The sequence below is a fragment of the Heterodontus francisci genome, chromosome 27, assembly GCF_036365525.1.
Source record: "Heterodontus francisci isolate sHetFra1 chromosome 27, sHetFra1.hap1, whole genome shotgun sequence".
Classification (NCBI taxonomy): Eukaryota; Metazoa; Chordata; class Chondrichthyes; order Heterodontiformes; family Heterodontidae; genus Heterodontus; species Heterodontus francisci.
Window position 1 is genome coordinate 48,448,274 of NC_090397.1, and position 22,077 is coordinate 48,470,350.

The 22,077-nt window shown below is 49.4% G+C and overlaps 1 protein-coding gene across 1 annotated transcript; it reads left to right on the plus strand.

Annotated features, from left to right (window-relative positions):
• The first annotated feature begins 253 nt into the window (after nucleotides 1-253).
• On the plus strand, nucleotides 254-21,791 carry LOC137385010 (D(4) dopamine receptor-like). The gene is made up of 5 exons (XM_068059745.1): nucleotides 254-293; nucleotides 12,944-13,227; nucleotides 15,117-15,229; nucleotides 20,691-21,280; nucleotides 21,589-21,791. Exons 2-5 carry the CDS (start codon nucleotides 12,991-12,993, stop codon nucleotides 21,789-21,791), a joined length of 1,143 nt encoding a protein of 380 aa, XP_067915846.1. The 5' UTR covers nucleotides 254-293; nucleotides 12,944-12,990.
• Nucleotides 21,792-22,077: the final 286 nt, after the last annotated feature.

Here is a 22,077-nt window from a genome sequence, read left to right on the forward strand (position 1 = left end):
CTGAGAGACTGAAATTACTGCTGAAAACCCCGGGCAGGTCTGATGGGAACTGCCCAACGTTCACACTTAAATTAAGTGACAGTTTTCTAAGACTTAATTGGAAAAGGACACTTGGATGAAACTTCTAGTCTGTGATTAACCTGTCAATCTACATCTAGTTTCATCACTGCTAACAATTGGAACCAGCTCCGAGATTCTGTTAACCTGAGATTCGTTGGAGTCGCTGAGGGAGCAGTTAATTTTCGCTGCAGTGTGAAGAAACAGATACTCTCTGCTGGAGTCTGAGGGAGCAGGTAATCTTTGCTGGAGTCTGTGGGAGCAGGTAATCTTTGCTGGAGTCTGAGAGAGCAGGTAATCTCTGCTGGTGTCTGTGGGAGCAGGTACTCTCTGTTAAAGTCTGTGGGAGCAGGTACTCTCTACTTGGGTCTGTGGGAGTAGGTACTCTCTACGGGAGTCTGTGGGAACAGGTACTCTCTGCTGGAGTCTGAGGGAGCAGGTACTCTCTACTTGGGTCTGTGGGAGTAGGTACTCTCTGCTGGAGTCTGAGGGAGCAGGTACTCTCTACTTGAGTCTGTGGGAGCAGGTACTCTCTGCTAAAGTCTGTGGGAACAGGTACTCTCTACTTGAGTCTGTGGGAGCAGGTACTCTCTGCTAAAGTCTGTGGGAACAGGTACTCTCTACGGGAGTCTGTGGGAACAGGTACTCTCTGCTGGAGTCTGAGGGAGCAGGTAATCTCTACTTGGGTCTGTGGGAGTAGGTACTCTCTACGGGAGTCTGTGGGAATAGGTACTCTCTGCTGGAGTCTGAGGGAACAGGTACTCTCTGCTAAAGTCTGTGGGAACAGGTACTCTCTACTTGAGTCTGTGGGAGCAGGTACTCTCTGCTAAAGTCTGTGGGAACAGGTACCCTCTGCTAAAGTCTGCGGGAACAGGTAATCTCTGCTGCAGTCTGAGGGAGCAGGTACTCTCTGGGACAGTCTGTGGGAGTGGGCACTCTCTGCTGGAGTCTGTGGGAGCAGGTAATCTCTGCTAAATTCTGTGGGAGCAGGTACTCTCTGGGAGAGTCTGTGGGAGTGGGCACCCTCTGCTGGGGTCTGTGGGAGCAGGTAATCTTTGCTAAATTCTGTGGGAGCAGGTACTCTCTGCTGGAGTCTGTGGGTGCAAGTACTCTCTGCTAAAGTCTGTGGGAGCATGGTACTTTCTGCTGGAGTCTGTGGGAGTGGGTGCTCACTGCTCAAATCTGTGGGGGCAGGCACTCTCTGCTGGATCTGTGGGAGCAGGTACTTTCTGGGAGAGTCTGTGGGAGTGGGCATTCTCTGCTGGAGTCTGTGGGAGCAGGTAATCTCTGCTAAATTCTGTGGGAGCAGGTACTCTCTGCTGGAGTCTGTGGGAGCAGGTACTCACTGCTAAGGTTGTGGGAGTGGGTACTCTCTACTGGAGTCTGTGGGAGCAGGTAGCTAGGATCTGTGGGTGCGGGTACTCTCTGCTGAAGTCTGTGGGAGCAGGTACTCTCTGCTGGGGTCTGTAGAAGCAGGTACTCTCTGCTGGAGTCTGTGGGAGCAGGTACTCTCTGCTGGAGTCTGTGGAAGCAGGTACTCTCTGCTGGAGTCTGTGCGAACAGATACTGTCTGCTAAAGTCTATAGGAGTGGGTACTCTCTGCTGAAGTCTGTAGGAGCAAGTACTCTCTGCTGGGGTCTGTGGAAGCAGGTACTCTCTGCTGGAGCCTGTGGGAGCAGGTACTCTCTGCTGGAGTCTGTGGGAGCAGGTACTCTCTGCTAAAGTCTATAGGAGTGGGTACTCTCTGCTGGAGTCTGTGGGAACAGGTACTCTCTGCTGGAGTCTGTGGGTGCAAGTACTCTCTGCTAAAGTCTGTGGGAGCATGGTACTTTCTGCTGGAGTCGGTGGGAGTGGGTGCTCACTGCTCAAATCTGTGGGGGCAGGCACTCTCTGCTGGATCTGTGGGAGCAGGTACTGTCTGCTAAAGTCTGTGGGAGCAGGTACTCTCTGCTGGAGTCTGTGGGAGTGGGCACCCTCTGCTGGGGTCTGTGGGAGCAGGTGATCTTTGCAAAATTCTGTGGGAGCAGGTACTCTCTGTTAAAGTCTGTGGGAGCAGGTACTCTCTTCTTAAGTCTATGGGAACAGGTACTCTCTGCTGCAGTCTGAGGGAGCAGGTACTTTCTGGGAGAGTCTGTGGGAGTGGGCATTCTCTGCTGGCGTCTGTGGGAGCAGGTACTCTCTGCTGGAGTCTGTAGGAGCAGGTACTCTCTGCTAAAGTCGGTGGGAGCAGGTACTCACTGCTAAAGTTGTGGGAGTGGGTACTCTCTACTGGAGTCTGTGGGAGCAGGTAGCTAGAATCTGTGGGTGCGTGTACTCTCTGCTGAAGTCTGTGGAAGCAGGTACTCTCTGCTGGAGTCTGAGGGAGCAGGTACTCTCTGCTGGAGTGTGGGAGCAGGCACTCTCTGCTAAAGTCGGTGGGAGCAGGTACTCACTGCTAAAGTTGTGGGAGTGGGTACTCACTGCTAAAGTTGTGGGAGTGGGTACTCTCTACTGGAGTCTGTGGGAGCAGGTAGCTAGAATCTGTGGGTGCGGGTACTCTCTGCTGAAGTCTGTGGAAGCAGGTACTCTCTGCTGGAGTCTGAGGGAGCAGGTACTCTCTGCTGGAGTCTGTGGGAGCAGGTACTCTCTGCTGAAGTCTGTGGGAGCAGGTACTCTCTGCTGGGGTCTGTGGAAGCAGGTACTCTCTGCTGGAGTCTGTGGGGGCAGTTACTCTCTGCTGGAGCCTGTGGGAGCAGGTACTCTCTGCTGGATGTGGAAGCAGGTACTCTCTGCTGGAGTCTGTGGAAGCAGGTACTCTCTGCTGGAGTCTGTGCTAACAGATACTGTCTGCTAAAGTCTATAGGGGTGGGTACTCTCTGCTGGAGTCTGAGGGAGCAGATACTCTCTGCTGAAGTCTGTGGGAGTGGGTACTTTCTGCTAAAGTCTGTGGGAGCAGGTACTCTCTGCTGGGGTCTGTGGAAGCAGGTACTCTCTGCTGGAGTGTGGGAGCAGGCACTCTCTGCTAAAGTCGGTGGGAGCAGGTACTCACTGCTAAAGTTGTGGGAGTGGGTACTCACTGCTAAAGTTGTGGGAGTGGGTACTCTCTACTGGAGTCTGTGGGAGCAGGTAGCTAGAATCTGTGGGTGCGGGTACTCTCTGCTGAAGTCTGTGGAAGCAGGTACTCTCTGCTGGAGTCTGAGGGAACAGGTACTCTCTGCTGGAGTCTGTGGGAGCAGGTACTCTCTGCTGAAGTCTGTGGGAGCAGGTACTCTCTGCTGGGGTCTGTGGAAGCAGGCACTCTCTGCTGGATCTGTGGGAGCAGGTACTGTCTGCTAATGTCTGTGGGAGCAGGTACTCTCTGCTGGAGTCTGTGGGAGCAGGTACTCTCTGCTGGAGTCTGTGACAGCAAGTAGTCTCTGCGGGAGACTGTGGGAGAAGGTACTCTCTGCAGGAGTCTGCAAGCAGGTGCTGTCTGCTAAAGTCTATGGGAGTGGGTACTCTCCGCTGGAGTCTGAGGGAGCAGATACTCTCTGCTGAAGTCTGTGGGAGTGGCTACTTTCTGCTAAAGTCTGTGGGAGCAGGTACTCTCTGCTGGAGTCTGTGGGTGCAAGTACTCTCTGCTGAAGTCTGTGGGAGCAGGTACTCTCTGCTGGGGTCTGTGGAAGCAGGTACTCTCTGCTGGAGTCTGTGGGGGCAGTTACTCTCTGCTGGAGCCTGTGGGAGCAGGTACTCTCTGCTGGATGTGGAAGCAGGTACTCTCTGCTGGAGTCTGTGCTAACAGATACTGTCTGCTAAAGTCTATAGGGGTGGGTACTCTCTGCTGGCGTCTGAGGGAGCAGATACTCTCTGCTGACGTCTGTGGGAGCAGGTACTCTCTGCTGGGGTCTGTGGAAGCAGGTACTCTCTGCTGGAGTGTGGGAGCAGGCACTCTCTGCTAAAGTCGGTGGGAGCAGGTACTCACTGCTTAAGTTGTGGGAGTGGGTACTCACTGCTAAAGTTGTGGGAGTGGGTACTCTCTACTGGAGTCTGTGGGAGCAGGTAGCTAGAATCTGTGGGTGCGGGTACTCTCTGCTGAAGTCTGTGGAAGCAGGTACTCTCTGCTGGAGTCTGAGGGAGCAGGTACTCTCTGCTGGAGTCTGTGGGAGCAGGTACTCTCTGCTGAAGTCTGTGGGAGCAGGTACTCTCTGCTGGGGTCTGTGGAAGCAGGCACTCTCTGCTGGATCTGTGGGAGCAGGTACTGTCTGCTAATGTCTGTGGGAGCAGGTACTCTCTGCTGGAGTCTGTGGGAGCAGGTACTCTCTGCTGGAGTCTGTGACAGCAAGTAGTCTCTGCGGGAGACTGTGGGAGAAGGTACTCTCTGCAGGAGTCTGCAAGCAGGTGCTGTCTGCTAAAGTCTATGGGAGTGGGTACTCTCCGCTGGAGTCTGAGGGAGCAGATACTCTCTGCTGAAGTCTGTGGGAGTGGCTACTTTCTGCTAAAGTCTGTGGGAGCAGGTACTCTCTGCTGGAGTCTGTGGGTGCAAGTACTCTCTGCTAAAGTCTGTGGGAGCATGGTACTTTCTGCTGGAGTCTGTGGGAGTGGGTGCTCACTGCTCCAATTTGTGGGAGCAGGCACTGCTGGATCTGTGGGAGCAGGTACTGTCTGCTAATGTCTGTGGGAGCAGGTACTCTCTGCTGGAGTCTGTGGGAGCAGGTACTCTCTGCTGGAGTCTGTGGGAGCAGGTACTCTCTGCTGGTGTCTGTGACAGCAAGGACTCTCTGCGGGAGACTGTGGGAGAAGGTGCTCTCTGCAGGAGTCTGCAAGCAGGTGCTGTCTGCTAAAGTCTATGGGAGTGGGTACTCTCCGCTGGAGTCTGTGGGAGCAGATAGTCTCTGCTGGAGTCTAAGGGAGCAGACACTCTCTGCTGGAGTCTGTGGGAGTGGGCACTCTCTGCTGGATTTGTGGGAGCAGGTACCATCTGCAAAGGTCTGAGGGAGCAGGTGCTCTCTGCTGGAGTCTGTGGAAGCAGGTACTCTCTGCTGGAGTGTGGGAGCAGGCACTCTCTGCTAAAGTCGGTGGGAGCAGGTACTCACTGCTAAAGTTGTGGGAGTGGGTACTCACTGCTAAAGTTGTGGGAGTGGGTACTCTCTACTGGAGTCTGTGGGAGCAGGTAGCTAGAATCTGTGGGTGCGGGTACTCTCTGCTGAAGTCTGTGGAAGCAGGTACTCTCTGCTGGAGTCTGAGGGAACAGGTACTCTCTGCTGGAGTCTGTGGGAGCAGGTACTCTCTGCTGAAGTCTGTGGGAGCAGGTACTCTCTGCTGGGGTCTGTGGAAGCAGGCGCTCTCTGCTGGATCTGTGGGAGCAGGTACTGTCTGCTAACGTCTGTGGGAGCAGGTACTCTCTGCTGGAGTCTGTGGGAGCAGGTACTCTCTGCTGGAGTCTGTGACAGCACGTAGTCTCTGCGGGAGACTGTGGGAGAAGGTACTCTCTGCAGGAGTCTGCAAGCAGGTGCTGTCTGCTAAAGTCTATGGGAGTGGGTACTCTCCGCTGGAGTCTGAGGGAGCAGATACTCTCTGCTGAAGTCTGTGGGAGTGGCTACTTTCTGCTAAAGTCTGTGGGAGCAGGTACTCTCTGCTGGAGTCTGTGGGTGCAAGTACTCTCTGCTAAAGTCTGTGGGAGCATGGTACTTTCTGCTGGAGTCTGTGGGAGTGGGTGCTCACTGCTCCAATTTGTGGGAGCAGGCACTGCTGGATCTGTGGGAGCAGGTACTGTCTGCTAATGTCTGTGGGAGCAGGTACTCTCTGCTGGAGTCTGTGGGAGCAGGTACTCTCTGCTGGAGTCTGTGGGAGCAGGTACTCTCTGCTGGTGTCTGTGACAGCAAGTACTCTCTGCGGGAGACTGTGGGAGAAGGTGCTCTCTGCAGGAGTCTGCAAGCAGGTGCTGTCTGCTAAAGTCTATGGGAGTGGGTACTCTCCGCTGGAGTCTGTGGGAGCAGATAGTCTCTGCTGGAGTCTAAGGGAGCAGACACTCTCTGCTGGAGTCTGTGGGAGTGGGCACTCTCTGCTGGATTTGTGGGAGCAGGTACCATCTGCAAAGGTCTGAGGGAGCAGGTGCTCTCTGCTGGAGTCTGTGGGAGCAGGTACGCTCTGCAGGAGTCTGTGGGAGCAGGTACTGTCTGCTAATGTCTGTGGGAGCAGGTACCCTCTGCTGGAGTCTATGGGAGCAGGTACAGTCTGCTAAAGTCTGTGGGAGCAGGTACTCTCTACTTGAGTATGTGGGAACAGGTACTCTGCTGGAGTCTGAGGGAGCAGGTACTCTCTACTTGAGTCTGTGGGAGCAGGTACTCTCTGCTGAAGTCTGTGGGAGCAGGTACTCTCTACTGGAGTCTGTGGAAGCAGGTACTCTCTGCTGGAGTCTGTGGGAGCAGGTACTCTCTGCTGAAGTCTGTGGGAGCAGGTACTCTCTGCTGGAGTCTGTGGAAGCAGGTACTCTCTACTGGAGCCTGTGGGAGCAGGTACTCTCTGCTGGAGTCTGTGGGAGCAGGTACTCTCTGCTGGAGTCTGTGCAAACAGATACTGTCTGCTAAAGTCTATAGGAGTGGGTACTCTCTGCTGGAGTCTGTGGAAGCAGATACTCTGCTGGAGCCTGTGGGAGCAGGTACTCTCTGCTGGAGTCTGTGGAAGCAGGTACTCTCTGCTGGAGTCTGTGCTAACAGATACTGTCTGCTAAAGTCTAAAGGAGTGGGTACTCTCTGCTGGAGTCTGAGGGAGCAGATACTCTCTGCTGAAGTCTGTGGGAGTGGGTACTTTCTGCTAAAGTCTGTGGGAGCAGGTACTCTCTGCTGGAGTCTGTGGGTGCAAGTACTCTCTGCTAAAGTCTGTGGGAGCATGGTACTTTCTGCTGGAGTCTGTGGGAGTGGGCACTCTCTGCTGGATTTGTGGGAGCAGGTACCATCTGCAAAATTCTGAGGGAGCAGGTGCTCTCTGCTGGAGTCTGTGGGAGCAGGTACGCTCTGCTGGAGTCTATGGGAGCAGGTACTGTCTGCTAAAGTCTGTGGGAGCAGGTACTCTCTACTTGAGTATGTGGGAACAGGTACTCTGCTGGAGTCTGAGGGAGCAGGTACTCTCTACTTGAGTCTGTGGGAGCAGGTACTCTCTGCTGAAGTCTGTGGGAGCAGGTACTCTCTACTGGAGTCTGTGGAAGCAGGTACTCTCTGCTGGAGTCTGTGGGAGCAGGTACTCTCTGCTGAAGTCTGTGGGAGCAGGTACTCTCTGCTGGAGTCTGTGGAAGCAGGTACTCTCTACTGGAGCCTGTGGGAGCAGGTACTCTCTGCTGGAGTCTGTGGGAGCAGGTACTCTCTGCTGGAGTCTGTGCAAACAGATACTGTCTGCTAAAGTCTATAGGAGTGGGTACTCTCTGCTGGAGTCTGTGGAAGCAGGTACTCTGCTGGAGCCTGTGGGAGCAGGTACTCTCTGCTGGAGTCTGTGGAAGCAGGTACTCTCTGCTGGAGTCTGTGCTAACAGATACTGTCTGCTAAAGTCTAAAGGAGTGGGTACTCTCTGCTGGAGTCTGAGGGAGCAGATACTCTCTGCTGAAGTCTGTGGGAGTGGGTACTTTCTGCTAAAGTCTGTGACAGCAAGCACTCTCTGCGGGAGTCTGTGGGAGCAGGTACTCTCTGCTGGAGTCTGTGGAAGCAGGTACTCTCTGCTGGAGTCTGTGCTAACAGATACTGTCTGCTAAAGTCTAAAGGAGTGAGTACTCTCTGCTGGAGTCTGAGGGAGCAGATACTCTCTGCTGAAGTCTGTGGGAGTGGGTACTTTCTGCTAAAGTCTGTGGGAGCAGGTACTCTCTGCTGGAGTCTGTGGGTGCAAGTACTCTCTGCTAAAGTCTGTGGGAGCATGGTACTTTCTGCTGGAGTCTGTGGGAGTGGGCACTCTCTGCTGGATTTGTGGGAGCAGGTACGCTCTGCAGGAGTCTGTGGGAGCAGGTACTGTCTGCTAATGTCTGTGGGAGCAGGTACTCTCTGCTGGAGTCTATGGGAGCAGGTACTCTCTGTTGAAGTCTGTGGGAGCAGGCACTCTCTGCTGGAGTCTGTAGGAGTGGGTACTCTCTGTTGAAGTCTGTGGGAGCGGGTACTCTCTGCTGGAGTCTGTGGGAGTGGGTACTCTCTGTTGAAGTCTGTGGGAGCAGGTACTCTCTGCTGAAGTCTGTGGGAGCAGGTACTCTCTGCTTGAGTCTGTGGGAGCAGGTACTCTCTGCTAAAGTCTGTGGGAGCATGGTACTTTCTGCTGGAGTCTGTGGGAGTGGGTGCTCCCTGCTCAAATCTGTGGGAGCAGGCACTCTCTGCTGGATCTGTGGGAGCAGGTACTGTCTGCTAATGTCTGTGGGAGCAGGTACTCTCTGCTGGAGTCTGTGGGAGCAGGTACTCTCTGCTGGTGTCTGTGACAGCAAGCACTCTCTGCGGGAGTCTGTGGGAGAAGGTACTCTCTGCAGGAGTCTGGAAGCAGGTGCTGTCTGCTAACGTCTATGGGAGTGGGTACTCTGCTGGAGTCTGTGGGAGCGGGTACTGTCTGTTAAAGTCTGTGGGAGTGGGTACTCTCCGCTGGAGTCTGTGGGAGCAGATAGTCTCTGCTGGAGTCTAAGGGAGCAGACACTCTCTGCTGGAGTCTGTGGGAGTGGGCACTCTCTGCTGGATTTGTGGGAGCAGGTACCATCTGCAAAAGTCTGAGGGAGCAGGTGCTCTCTGCTGGAGTCTGTGGGAGCAGGTACGCTCTGCAGGAGTCTGTGGGAGCAGGTACTGTCTGCTAATGTCTGTGGGAGCAGGTACTCTCTGCTGGAGTCTATGGGAGCAGGTACTCTCTGTTGAAGTCTGTGGGAGCAGGCACTCTCTGCTGGAATCTGTAGGAGTGGGTACTCTCTGTTGAAGTCTGTAGGAGTGGGTACTCTCTGCTGGAGTCTGTGGGAGTGGGTACTCTCTGTTGAAGTCTGTGGGAGCAGGTACTCTCTGCTGAAGTCTGTGGGAGCAGGTACTCTCTGCTTGAGTCTGTGTGAGCAGGTACTTTCTGCGGGAGTCTGTGGGAACAGGTACTGTCTGCTGGAGTCTGTGGGAGTGGGTATTCTCTGCTGATGTCTGTGGGAGCTGGTACTCTCTGCTTGAGTCTGTGAGAGCAGGTACTTTCTATGGGAGTCTGTGGTAGCAGGTACTCTCTGTTGAAGTCTGTGGGAGCAGGTACTCTCTGCTGACGTCTGTGGGAGCAGGTACTCTCTGCTGGAGCCTGTGGGAGCAGGTACTCTCTGCTGAAGTCTGTGGGAGCATGTACTCTCTGCTGGAGCCTGTGGGAGCAGGTACTCTCTGCTGGAGCCTGTGGGAGCAAGCAATTTCTGTCTCATTGCTGCTGATAGACCCCAAATATTAGCTTAAAACATCGGGGTTTATTCAAATGTTCTGTTTTTATCTTTAACTCTTTCTAACCATGAGTTATGCTTTTCATCAATGGTGTAACTGATGCACAGTGAATAGATATTTCAGATCCCAGCCAGATCAGAGCAGTGAACACTGTATCGTAACCCCTCACCCACACCTACATACCTCTAGCTCACTCCCAACACCTTTGTCCCCTCCTGCATTCAGTGGTGAGCACCTCCTTGTCAAATAGTTCTGCCAGCTCACTGCTATTGTTCTGCTGGTTTGGTATTTCATGTAATAAACATGGATGGGAAGACTGTATTTTAGTAAATGTTTAGCAGCTCTCTGCTGCTCCTCTCTCACCGTTCACACCTTGTTCCCTTAATTGTGGAGTGGGTTAGTCCGTGTTATAGTTTGTGGAGCTTTAAAACTGCACATTAAATTCTAACCATGTGTAGGAACCTTCTTTGTAGCCCTGGGTTAGTGTTTGAGAAGTCCTGGGTTATTCATCATCTGACATTCAATTGATATCCCCCAGTTCTTGCTGCTGTACCCATTATTGATATATAGTAGGAGCTGAGCTAAATCTCACAGACACATCCAACCATCTGGTTTTAATGTCGAACCTCGCACTTCCCTTAAAATTATAGAATGATAAATCACAGGACGAGGCCATTTGGCCCATTGTACCTGTACTGCTCTTTGGTACAGCTATCCAGTTAATTCCACTGTCTTTCTGTAAATGTTTTCCCTTCAGGTATTTTTCCATTTTCCTGTTAAAAGTTATGATTGAATCTGCTTCCACTCCCCTTTCAGGCAGTACATCAGAGATCACAATAACTCACTGCGTAAAATAAATTTCCGCATGTAGCTGCTGGTTCTTTTGCCAAGCACTTTCAATCTTGTCCTCTAGTTTTTGACCATTCTGCCACTGGAAACACTTTCTCCTTATTTATTCTGCCAAAGCCCTTCCTAATTTTGAACACCTCTATTAAATTGTCCCTTAACCAACTATGCACTAAGGAGAACAACTGCAGCTTCTCCAGTCTTTCCACATAAGTGAAGACCCTCATCCATTCTAATAAATCCTCTCTGCAACTTCTCTAAAGCCTTGACATTCTTCCTAAAGTGTGATGCCCAGAAATGAAACCAATAACCCAACTGAGACTTAACCAGTGATTTATTATGGTTTAGCATAACTTCCTTGCTTTTGTCATAAAGCCAAGGATCCCATAAGCTTTTCTCCAAACAGCCTTTTCAACTTGTCCAGCCACCTTCAGGGATTTGTGTTTATGCACCCCCGCTTTCTCTGTTCCTGCACCCCCTTTAAAATTGTACCATTTGTTTATATTGCCTCTCAACATTCTGCCAAGTGTTTGCCCATTTCACCAGTCTGTCTAGGTGCTGCTGAAGTCTGTACTATCCTCCTCATTGTTTACTACATTTCTAAGGGTTGTGTCATCTGCAAACTTTGAAATTATGCCCTGCATACCCAAGTGCACGTCACTAATATACATCAAAAAGAACAGTGATCCTAATACCCGTCCCTGGGAGACACTAGTCTTCACCAGTATTCTCTCCTTTCTGTCCCTGAGCTAACATTGTATCTGCACTACCAATGCTCCTTTAATCCCATGGACATTAATTTTGCTAGCCAGTTTATTATGGGTACTTTATCAAACACCTTTTGAAAGTCCAAATACACATGGCCCATGGACTTTAATTTTGCTAATTTTCTCAATGAGAATGTAGAGCTGAGAGGGAAATCTGAGTACCTTCAATTAGTGCCGAGGGATGGATCCTGAATTATTTGATGTGATTAAATGTTCCCTCACCTGCACTGTTCATGTCTCACCTCCTCCTCTCTCATTCCTTCGCCAAGGGACAATGTGCCTTTAAAACTCCCGCTCCTGAGAACTTCATCATGGGACGTCCACTTTCAATACTCTGCTCTCTGCAGGACCAGACCTACATCAAGTGCAGAGTCTGCTGAGGGATTCCAAAGGGAATTGATTCAATTCTTCATTCATTAAAGAGTATAGGGATTATAGTTAATCTCAGTGCCCAGGATAGAGAGAGTGAAATCTATCAGCAAAATTTCTAAGACCTGATCACTGTCCAGTGCCTCGAGCAAACAAGAGTGTGGTGTGAGTGTGAATGAAATAGAATGTAGGCAAGAGAGGATGGAGTACGGAAGGTGGGGGAGCAAAGTTGGGTGAGAAAGGTGACATGCAGAAGTAATGAGATACAGAGATGTGACAATGAAGTGTGACGTGTGACAGTGATGCATGAGGTAATCCATTTGGCAAGTTTCTCATTGTTTTTCTAATTTTCTGCTCTTTCCTTACAAAAGTGCTGACATTTATTGGTAAGTCCTGTGGGAGCTCTGTCTAACCCAGGGTTACTGGGCAGTTAACAGGAGCTGGAACCCTGGATGTTTTCTTCTGCCCTAACTCAGCCAGAATGTGTCCCTGTAACTGCACCATAGGAGAGCAGAAACTAAGCCTTTAATGCTTTGGAAAACAGCATGTGCTTCTGCCCTTTTATTGGAGGTGTCCATCTGTTTAAAAAGAAAGTCTTTAAATCGCCGACACACAGTAGGGAATGGGATCAGTGAGATCCATGAGTCCTCATAGGCAGGAATCCTGGAGTGGGGATTCTGCACTCTGACTCCTCCTTTTGGTACCAATCGTGACATCATTGCTCCTAAAGCTGCAGGTCATAGAAATCCATCAGTCATGGTCTTTGGGAATTGACCCAAAACAAGCCCAGACAAAGGGATGGAAACCTTTTCCTGCAGTTGGAGAGCAGGGTTTGAGTTTGGATGCTTGAGAGCACTTGGCAGAGCCCAAACTGCTCCCAGTTTTGGACCATTTGGCCCAAATTGGCAATCACACTCAAACTATACCCTCACAACTTAAACCCTCGGCCTTTCACATTCTCACCTCATAGGTAATCTGTCCCAGGTCAAACAATTAACTCAGATTCAAGGTGACAATCTATCCTGGGTCAGCCAACTTCAGCAATGGGAACTCCAGGTGGCAGCTCCCAGGGTAAATAGGGAGTGTTGGCAATTGGAAACATTCAGCCTTTACCACCTGCACACCTGGACTGAGCCTGAAAGGCTTCACTGACCTCACCAGGTCAGCCAAGTTGGGAGAAGAACTGATTGTTGAATTAATAGATCAGAATATATTGTATGAGGAGAGGCAGCCTTACAACATGCGACAGTTATGCTCTGTATTCTCTGGATGACCTTCAGAGCAGACATTAGCTCAAGTCCTATCTGCCTGTTTGGGTGGATGCTGAAAGCTGTACTGTGTAGATGCTTGGGCTGGTATTCAGGAACAGCATCCAATCGGCTAAAGGTCCTCTATCTGACTCCACCCTCTGGTCTTTTGACAAGCTGCTGCCCTTCAGATCACTGGAGGCCATATGTTACCCTAATGTATGTTACCCTAATGTATGTTACCCTAGTGTATGTTACCCTAACATGACTTAAACCTTTTGTTTCTTTTTAGATGATCCTGAAGTGTGAAGCAAGTGGTGAGCATTTGATTACTTCATCATGTTCAATGGGACAGCAAATAGAACCCATGAGGTGGACAGATCTCAGTACAATTATCTGGCTCTCGTCTTTGGTGTTATGCTAATCGTGGCCATCATTCTGGGCAATGTCCTGGTGTGCCTCAGCGTGTTGATTGAGAGATCCTTGAAAACACCGACAAACTACTTCATAGTCAGCCTGGCCGCAGCAGATCTGCTCCTTGCTGTCCTTGTCCTGCCGCTCTATGTGTACACTGAGGTAGGGAATCTGCTCACTCACTAATCAAACAATCCAAGAGGGTTCCTCAGGGCAGTGTCCTAGGCCTAACCAGCTTCAGCTGCTTCATCAATGACCTTTCGTCCATCATAAAGCCAGAAGTGGGGATATTCACTGATGATTGGACACTGTTCAGTTCCATTTGCAACTCCTTACATAATGAAGCAGTCCATGTCTGCATGCAGCAAGACCTGAAAAATATTCAAGCTTGGACTGATAACCAGCCAGTAACATTCGTGCCATGGCCAGGCAATTACCACCTCCAACGAGAGTCTAACTATCTCCCCTTAGTCAGTCACAAGGATGTTGCCTGGTTTGGAGGGCTTGAGTTATAAAGAGAGATTGGATAGGCTGGGTCTGTTTTCCCTGGAGCGAAGGAGGCTGAGAGGGAACATGATAGAGGTATATAAAATTATGAGAGGCATAAATAGGGTAGATAGCCAGAGTCTCGTTCCCATGGTAGGGGTGACTAAAACTAGAGGGCATAGATTTAAGGTGAGAGGGAGGAGGTTTAAAGGGGATCAAAGGGGTAAATTTTTCACACAAAGAATAGTGGGTATCTGGAATGAACTGCCAGAGGAGGTGGTGGAGGCAGGAACAGTAGCGACATTTAAGAGGCATCTGGACAGGTACTTGAATGAGCAAGGCATAGAGAGATATGGAATTAATGCAGGCAGGTGGGATTAGTATAGATAGGCATTATGGTCAGCATGGACGCAGTGGGCCGAAGGGCCTGTTTCTATGCTGTACGACTCTATGAATCTATGACTCTAAATACTATAGCAGGCCAGAGGTCGGCTATTCTGAGGGAAATGGCAGAAATACTTAAAGGTTCCAACCCTTATAAATACACGTGTATGTAATTTCTTGGATGTTCTCTCAATCAGTCACTGTAACTTCGATTACATGTCTATCATGGGTCAGATACTGTAAAACTCCCTCTGCACTGACCCATCAAACACTCCCAGGGCAGGTACAGGATGGGTTAAATACAGAGTAAAACCCCTTCTACACTGTCCCATCAAACACTCTCAGGGCAGGTAGAGGATGAGTTAGATACATGCAAAGTTCCTTCTATACCATCCCAAATGCGTTAAAAATTGTGAGGTTTTAAGAACGGGCAAAGTCCATTTGGCCAAAGAGGTTCCATCAATTTTTCATAGATCATCTCACCTTACACAGTTTCTTATTGGATCTCTCAACCCCAGCCCCTTGTCTCCATGTCCCTCAATCCAACTACCTTGCACTGCATCCTTCAATCCCATCCACCCACCTTCTCTCCATTATCCCCTTCCTACCTACACACTTTCTCCTCATATTCCCCAATCCACCTGACCAACATATCCCTCAATGCCTTCTCTCTCCAGAAACAATTCTGAATATCTCCTGACATTGTTGACCTGTAACTGTCCTTTCTTCAGATACTGACCATTGATCAAGGGTCTTGCACAGCGGGCCTCCATGTTGTGTGCATGGCTTGGCTGGACACTGAGGAACCTCCAATTACTAGGAAGATAGAATGGAATCTAGAAGGGTCTTGGCGTGTGGTGCTGATACCTAACCTGCCAAGATTCTACCAACCTGGAGCGCTCCTAATGTCCACCAACCACTTGCCTGCAATGGCTTTACCCACCTTTCCATTCCAGAAGGTTCCATGGTGAAGCATCTTTTTCACTCCTGTTTTAGGAATCAGGCAAGTTTATGGGATGTAAACCTCTGGCTGTGGTTTTCTGGTTGTAAGTAGCCATCTCTCTATTTTGGACATGGCTTGTCAGGTTAGCTCAGTCATTCCTTGTGTTAGTGTGAAGCCCCACTGACTGTGTATGTGTTACTGGTGTTGTCTCGAACTCAACAGATCTGCTTTTCTCCAGTTTCAGGGTGGGATTTGGACTCTGAGCATATTCCTGTGTGATGCATTAATGACAATGGACGTGATGCTTTGCACAGCTTCCATTTTCAACCTCTGTGCAATCAGTGTGGACAGGTTAGTATTAGCATTCACATCTCCAATCACCCCACCCACAGGACCTGTCTCCAGTAAACCCCAGGTTGAGATGACTGCTGAGCCCACCCATAGGTGGAAAGATTTCCCCCCATTCTGCCTCTTCCCTGCAAATGCCAGCATCCCCTTAAATGTCAACTTTTCTTTAAACAGTAATTGGTACAAAAGCTCTAGTTACCTAAGATTACCTAAATAAGGTTTAAGATATTGATTGAGAAGGACGTAAGTAAGATAAAGACCAAAGTAATAATTTGAGAAAAAACTGATTTTTAGGGGATGAGAATGGAACTGGAGAAAGTAATCTGGGAAAATTCAACTGAGAAAGATACAAATAGAACAGTAGCAGGAAACATTAAAACAGTAATTAATAGAGTCTGGGAGAAATAGATTCCGCCAAAAGTATCAACAAACTAGCCAGTAATGAAGCACCATCAATGAATAAAGTGATAAGGGCAAAATTGAAAGTAAATACAAAGGCATAGACTAAGTACACCATCAATAAAGGAGAGGATGACAAAAGGGAATATGAAAGGGTTAGGAAAGAAGTCAAAAAAACAGAAATTACAAAATCAAATTATGAAGGAATATAAAAAGAAATAGTAAAGTATTCTATAGATACAAAAACAATAAAAGAAGAACCAGGATAGGAATAAAGCCACTAAGGGATGCACAAGATAAACCCACAGGTAATGACAGTGAAATGACAGAAATATTTGCTTCCATATTTACCAGGGAGATGTGGATATGAGATATCAAAAAAGAATATAAAGATATTTAAAATAGAAAATGGGGAAGAGGGGGAAATTGGTAAACTAACCAAACTTTGAGATGATCAAACCACTTGTCTGGATGGATGGCATCTATACATTGGACAGTGACCTTTATTCCTATATATAGAAAGGGAAATAAAACAAACTGAGGGACCTGAAGACCAATCATTTCAGTGTCAGTGGTAGGAAAGATAATGGAATCCTTGATCAAAGATGTCATAGAAAAACATCTAGAAACTGAAAATATAATGAAGAGAAACCAGCACGGACTCAAAAGGGAAAAACAAAATACTGCAGATGCTGGAAATCTCAAACAAAAGCAGAAAGTGCTGGAAATACTCAACATGTCAGGCAGGATCTGTGGAGACAGAAACAGTTTCAGGTCATGACCTTTCATCAGAACTGGCAAAGGTTAGAAATGTAATAGGTTTAGAGCAAGTGAATGGGTGGGGAGGGGGGGAGCAGTGTGGGGGAGGAGGGCAAACCCAGCAAAAAAGTCACGAGAAAAGGAAAAGAAACTGGGGGCAGAGGTTATGATCGAAAATTGCTAAACTCAATGTTGAGTCCAGAAGGGTGTAAAGAGCCCAGTCGAAATATAAGGTGCTGCTCCTTGAGCTTGCGTTGAGCTTCACTGGAACACTGTAGCAGACCAAGGACAGAAAGGTCAGCGTGGGAACAAGGTGGAGAATTGAAATGACAGGCAACAGGAAGCTCAGGGTTGTGCTTGCAGACTGAATGGAGGTGTTCCACAAAGTGGTCACCCAGTCTGCATTTGGTCTTCCCAATGTAGAGGAGACCACATTGCGAGCTGTGAATACGGTATACTAAATTGAAAGAAGTACAAGCAAATTGCTAGGTTGAATTTTCTCAGGATCAGAAGCGGATTGGGAGTGGCAGTGGGCAAAACAATTGGTGGCCCGCATGTGCAGGCCGCACGCCACCATGTGCAGGCCGCACGCCACCATGTGCAGGCCGCACGCCACCATGCCGCTGCGATTTATCTCGCGGCAGCCCAGGAAAATGCGCCGGTGGGGCTGCCCGCCCCTCGCCAATCGCCAATCACATCAAGGGAGCAGGTTCTGTGACGCCAGGAAGACCGGGACTAGCACACCTGGCGTCAGGCTCCGTGACAGGCCGCTGTCAGAGTGATCGTCCCGCTCCCCCCACATTCCCCCCCCCAGCCACGGAACCCGACATCAGGAGCTCAGCAAAATCCCAGCCATTGTTTCACTTGGAGGGAGTGTTTGGGCCCTTGGACGGTGAGAAGGAAAGAGGTAAAAGGGCAGGTGTTGCCTCTCCTGCACTTGCTTTCCTACGCCACTTTGTCCTCACCTTCCGCCCCACCAGCCTCCATATTCAATGGATTATCCTCCGCCGTTTCCTCCACTTCCAGTGTGATGCCATCACCAAACACATCTTCCCCTCCCCTCCCCTTTCAGCATTCCGAAGGGACCGTTCCCTCCGCAGCACCCTGGTTCATTCCTCAGTCACCCCCAACACTTCCCCTCTTTCCTACAGCATCTTTTCATGCAAGCGCAGGAGATGCAACACCTGACCTTTAACCTCCTTCCTTCTCATGTCCTGTCCTTGACCTGCTGCAATATTCCAATGAAACTCAATGCAAGCTCGGGGAACTGCACCTCATCTTTTGACTGGGCACTTTACAGCCTTCTAAAATCAATACTGAGTTCAATAATTTTAGATCAAAACCCCATTTGTTCCTTTTCTCGTGTTTTTCTTTCTGGTTCCCCCCCCCGCCCCCATTTCTTAATGCCTTTACTATATGCTCAGACAGTTGTCACCCTGCCATCTACACCTCATCCAGACATATCTTTTGTTTCTTTACTTGGCTTTGTACCATGAAACCTTTTGTCATTTAATGTCTCCTGCCCTCGGCCCTATCCCTCTTGTTCTTCATCCCCCCTTCCTCCTTTCACTTTCTCAAAACCTATTACATTTCTAACCTTTGCCAGTTCTGATGAAAGATCATCAACCTGAAACGTTGGGCTGGATTTTACGTTGGGCGGATGGGAGCTGGCCATCAATGTAAATGTTGGTGGCAAACACGCTTCCGCCCAGCTCAGGGATCCGTCCTGCATTTTACAGGTCCCCGGGCTTTAATTGGTCTGAGGTGGGACTTTCACCCGCTTGAGGAGTGGTGGCCACTGCTGGGACTGCAGCCCAGCCGAGGACATAGAGCCAGGAGTGTAGGTAAGTATGGTTTGCCTCACCAGGGAAATCAGTCATGTCCTGGTGAGGCAAGGGTTGTCGTTTGGGGGGAAGGGGGGTGTCTCGGGTTCAGGGGTGGTTGGGGAAGCGGGGGTGGCCCTCAATCAGGCACCCGGTGCCCGTCTATCAGGGCCCACCCCCGGGGTGCTGAGAGGCCGCCAGCCTTCACTGGGCGGCATTTCAGGTCACCTGTATGCCCACTTGCCACGGGTAAAATCCCTGTGGAGACAGGCGAAGGCCCTTAAGTGGCCGTTGATTGGCCTGGGGCAGGCGGCCCGTTTCCCGCCCCCCCACCCCCAGCCCATGTAAAGTGGGGTGGAGGCAGGAGCGGGTCGGGAAGGCTTCCCGGAGCCGCCCACTCAATTTTACGCCACACCCACACCCCCCCCCACAGCCACCATCCGGCTCACTGGGCTGGTGTAAAATTCCGGCCATTAACTTTGCTTTTCTCTCCACAGATGCTGCCTGACCTGCTGAGTATTTCCAGCATTTTCTGCTTTTGTTCAAAAGGGGAAAGTTCTGCTTGACCAACCTTACTGAATTGTTTGAAGAAGTAATAAAGGGTAGATAAGGGTAATGTTGTTGAAGTAATATATTTGGATTTACAAAAAGCCTTGAGTAAGGTACAGCATTGTAGACTTATGACAAAGGTCAGAACATGTGTTGTCAGGACAAGCAGCAGAATGGATAGTAAGCATGCTACAGAACAAAAACAGAGCAGGGACTAAAGGTAGTTATTCAGATTGGCATAAGATGGGAAGTGATGTTCCATAAGAGTCACTGCTGGGACCACTGTTGTTCACCACTTACATAACGATTTGGACTCAGGAATCAGAATTACAATTTCAAAACTTGTGGATGATACCAAATTGGGGGGTGTAGTTAACACAGAGAAGGATTGCAACAAAATACATGAAGACGTTAATAAACTTGCAGATTAGGCATGTAACTGGCAAATGAATTTCAGTATAGGTAGGTGTGAGGTGGAACCATTTGCAAGAATAAGGAGGTCACATACTCCTTGGAAAATAAGTGTCTAAATGGGGTACAGGAACAGTGGGATCTGGGGGTACACACATACAAATCACTAAAAGTAGCAACACATGTTAATAAGGCCATAAAAAGCAAGTAAAGCACTGGGGTTCATTTATAGCAGGATAGGATTGAAAAGCTCAGAAGTTATGTTGAACTTGTAAAGAACCTTGGTTAAACCTCACTAGGAGTATTGTGAACAGTTCTGGTCGCCATATTATAAAAAGCAGATAGAGGCACTGGAGAAGGTGCAAAAAAGATTCAGTAGAATGATACCAGAACTGAGAGATTATATGAAGTAAGACTGAACAGTTTGGGGTGCCTTTCTCTTGAAAAGAGAAGACTGAGGGTTAACCTGATAGAGGTCTTTAAGATTATAAAAGGGTTTGATAGGGTAGATGTAGAGAAGATGTTTTCACTTGTGGAGAGACCAGAACCACAAGTCAAAAATATTAGAACTCACTACTACAGAGCATAGTTGAGGTCAATAGAACAGATGCATTTTAGGGCAAGCCAGATAAACACATAAGGGAGAAAGGAATAGAAGTGGTTAGATGAAGATAAGGCTCATGAGTAGCAAAAAGGTCAACTTGGATCTGTGGGCCGAATGTCCTATTTTGCCACTGCAGATACTATGCAATACGTTCTAATACCTGGATTAACTGCTGCTGATCAAAGCCTCTAATTATCTGCTCTGACTAAAGCCTTTAGTTACCTGGTTTAACTGGCCCTGCTGTTAGATTTTAGTTACCTGGTTCCGGCTAAAGCCTTTAGTTACCTGGTTTAATGGGTTGTGATTGCAGCCAGGAAGCTGCTACACCCATTTCTAGGTTTAACTGAAGTTCCTGCCCCAAAACCCAACAGATTGCTCCCACTGTTCTCTCTTGGTTATATTGTATAAACATCCTGCTTACACCCAGAACTGAGACTAAAATCTGCTCCAATAGTTCAATCTCTCTCTTCGCAATTTCTTGGCCAAGCTTGTGCTTCTGCCTGATGTATATCAGAAAGCAGCCAAACCGGGAGTGTTGCTTAAGTTGGCAAACACTCCCAAATCCTTGAAACAATGGCCTGGAATTTCCTGGGAGCTGCTCCGGTGCAGTAACTTCACTGGAAGTGTGGTATAAACTCCGACTACACATGTGCCAGGATAACTTGACCCAGACAGTGCTCATCGAACACCAGGTATAGTCTTTGAGTGTGTTATGGAGTGTCCAGTGTATCATACACTGGCTGGTGAAAGATCACACTCGGGCCTGGATTCAATGCTCACTGGCTTTTCACTGGCGAGGTCCCCTCCTGTCCCCAGCAGAATGAGAGCTGGCCAATTTGAAGAGTCAGGACTTATTTAAATTCTTGTCTTGCTGCTCTGCTGCTTTTGTTTTTGCTCACTGCCTCTGTCTCTTGTGCAGGTACATTGCTGTGATTGTACCCTTGAAGTACAACAGAAACCACTTCAGTGGCCGTCAGCTGGGTCTCATCACAGCCACCTGGCTCCTGTCCTTTGGGGTGGCTTCTCCAGTCATCTTTGGGCTCAACAATGTTCCCAACCGAGATGTGACAGATTGTAAGCTGGAGGATGGGACCTTTGTGGTTTACTCCTCCGTCTGCTCCTTCTTCGTCCCATGTCCAATCATGCTCCTCCTGTATTATGGGATGTTCCGGGGCCTCAAACGCTGGGGGGAGAGTCGGAAAACAACACTACCGGCTCAGGAACGCACGTTCTCCTTCAACCTCAAGACCAGCAAGCGCGAGAGGCAAGTGGTCAAATACTTGGTGCCAAACCTAAGCCCCACCGCAAAGAACATTCCAGAAAGTGACTTAATAACGACACAGCTTGATAGCACATCAGACGTGGAAACACCAGATGGAGCAAAGGCAGGAACTTCAAAGGAGAATGGATTCGTGGCCCGTCAGGGTCTGGGAAAAGGAGCCATCGTGAGAAGCCACAGAGTCAGTGGGCGTGAGAGGAAGGCGATGAAAGTCCTACCTATTGTAGTAGGTGGGTGCTCATCCTGTAACATGGCTCCACAGGCAGGCAGCACTCGGAGCCATGAACTAAATAGCCAGCCTTCATGTTTGAGGTAGGATAGTGCGGATGGGCAGGTTACCAAGAGTGAAGGTGGGTGGAGGGAGAGTGATGGAGGCAGGATGAAGGGGTTGAGTGTGGGGGAACAGAGTGATGGGGGGGTGGGGGGAAGGAGTGTTTGGAGATCATAAACAGTTAGCCTCCACCCTCTGGAAGCTGGGATGAACCAATCTGGACAGAATCATCAGTTGATTTAAGCTCTTGTATTTTTTCCCCCTCAGGAGTGTTCCTCGCTTGCTGGACCCCATTCTTCGTGGTCCATGTTATGAAGATTTTGTGTGAGGCCTGCACCATTGGCTCTATGCTGATCAGTGTGGTCACATGGCTGGGATATGTGAACAGTGCTGTCAATCCCATTATCTACACGGCCTTCAACACAGAATTCAGGAATGTCTTTCAGAAGCTGCTACGCTGTCAGACATGAGCGTGGGGGTGGGGGTGGGGGTGGGGGTGTGCCTTTACTAGAGCTGCACCATGTATCTGTGCTTAGAATAGTCCAGAGGAAACGTCCTTTGAAGATCGGGGAGATCGACAACTCCACGTACCCTGCGAGGGTTTGCTGTCTGTTCTACTCTTCCCTCCAAAGGAGCCATCTTAGATAAGTTCTGATGAAAGGTCACCAACCTGAAACGCTAACTCCGCTTCTCTCTCCACTGATGCTGTCTGACCTGCTGAGTATTTCCAGCACTTTCTGTTTTTATTTCAGATTT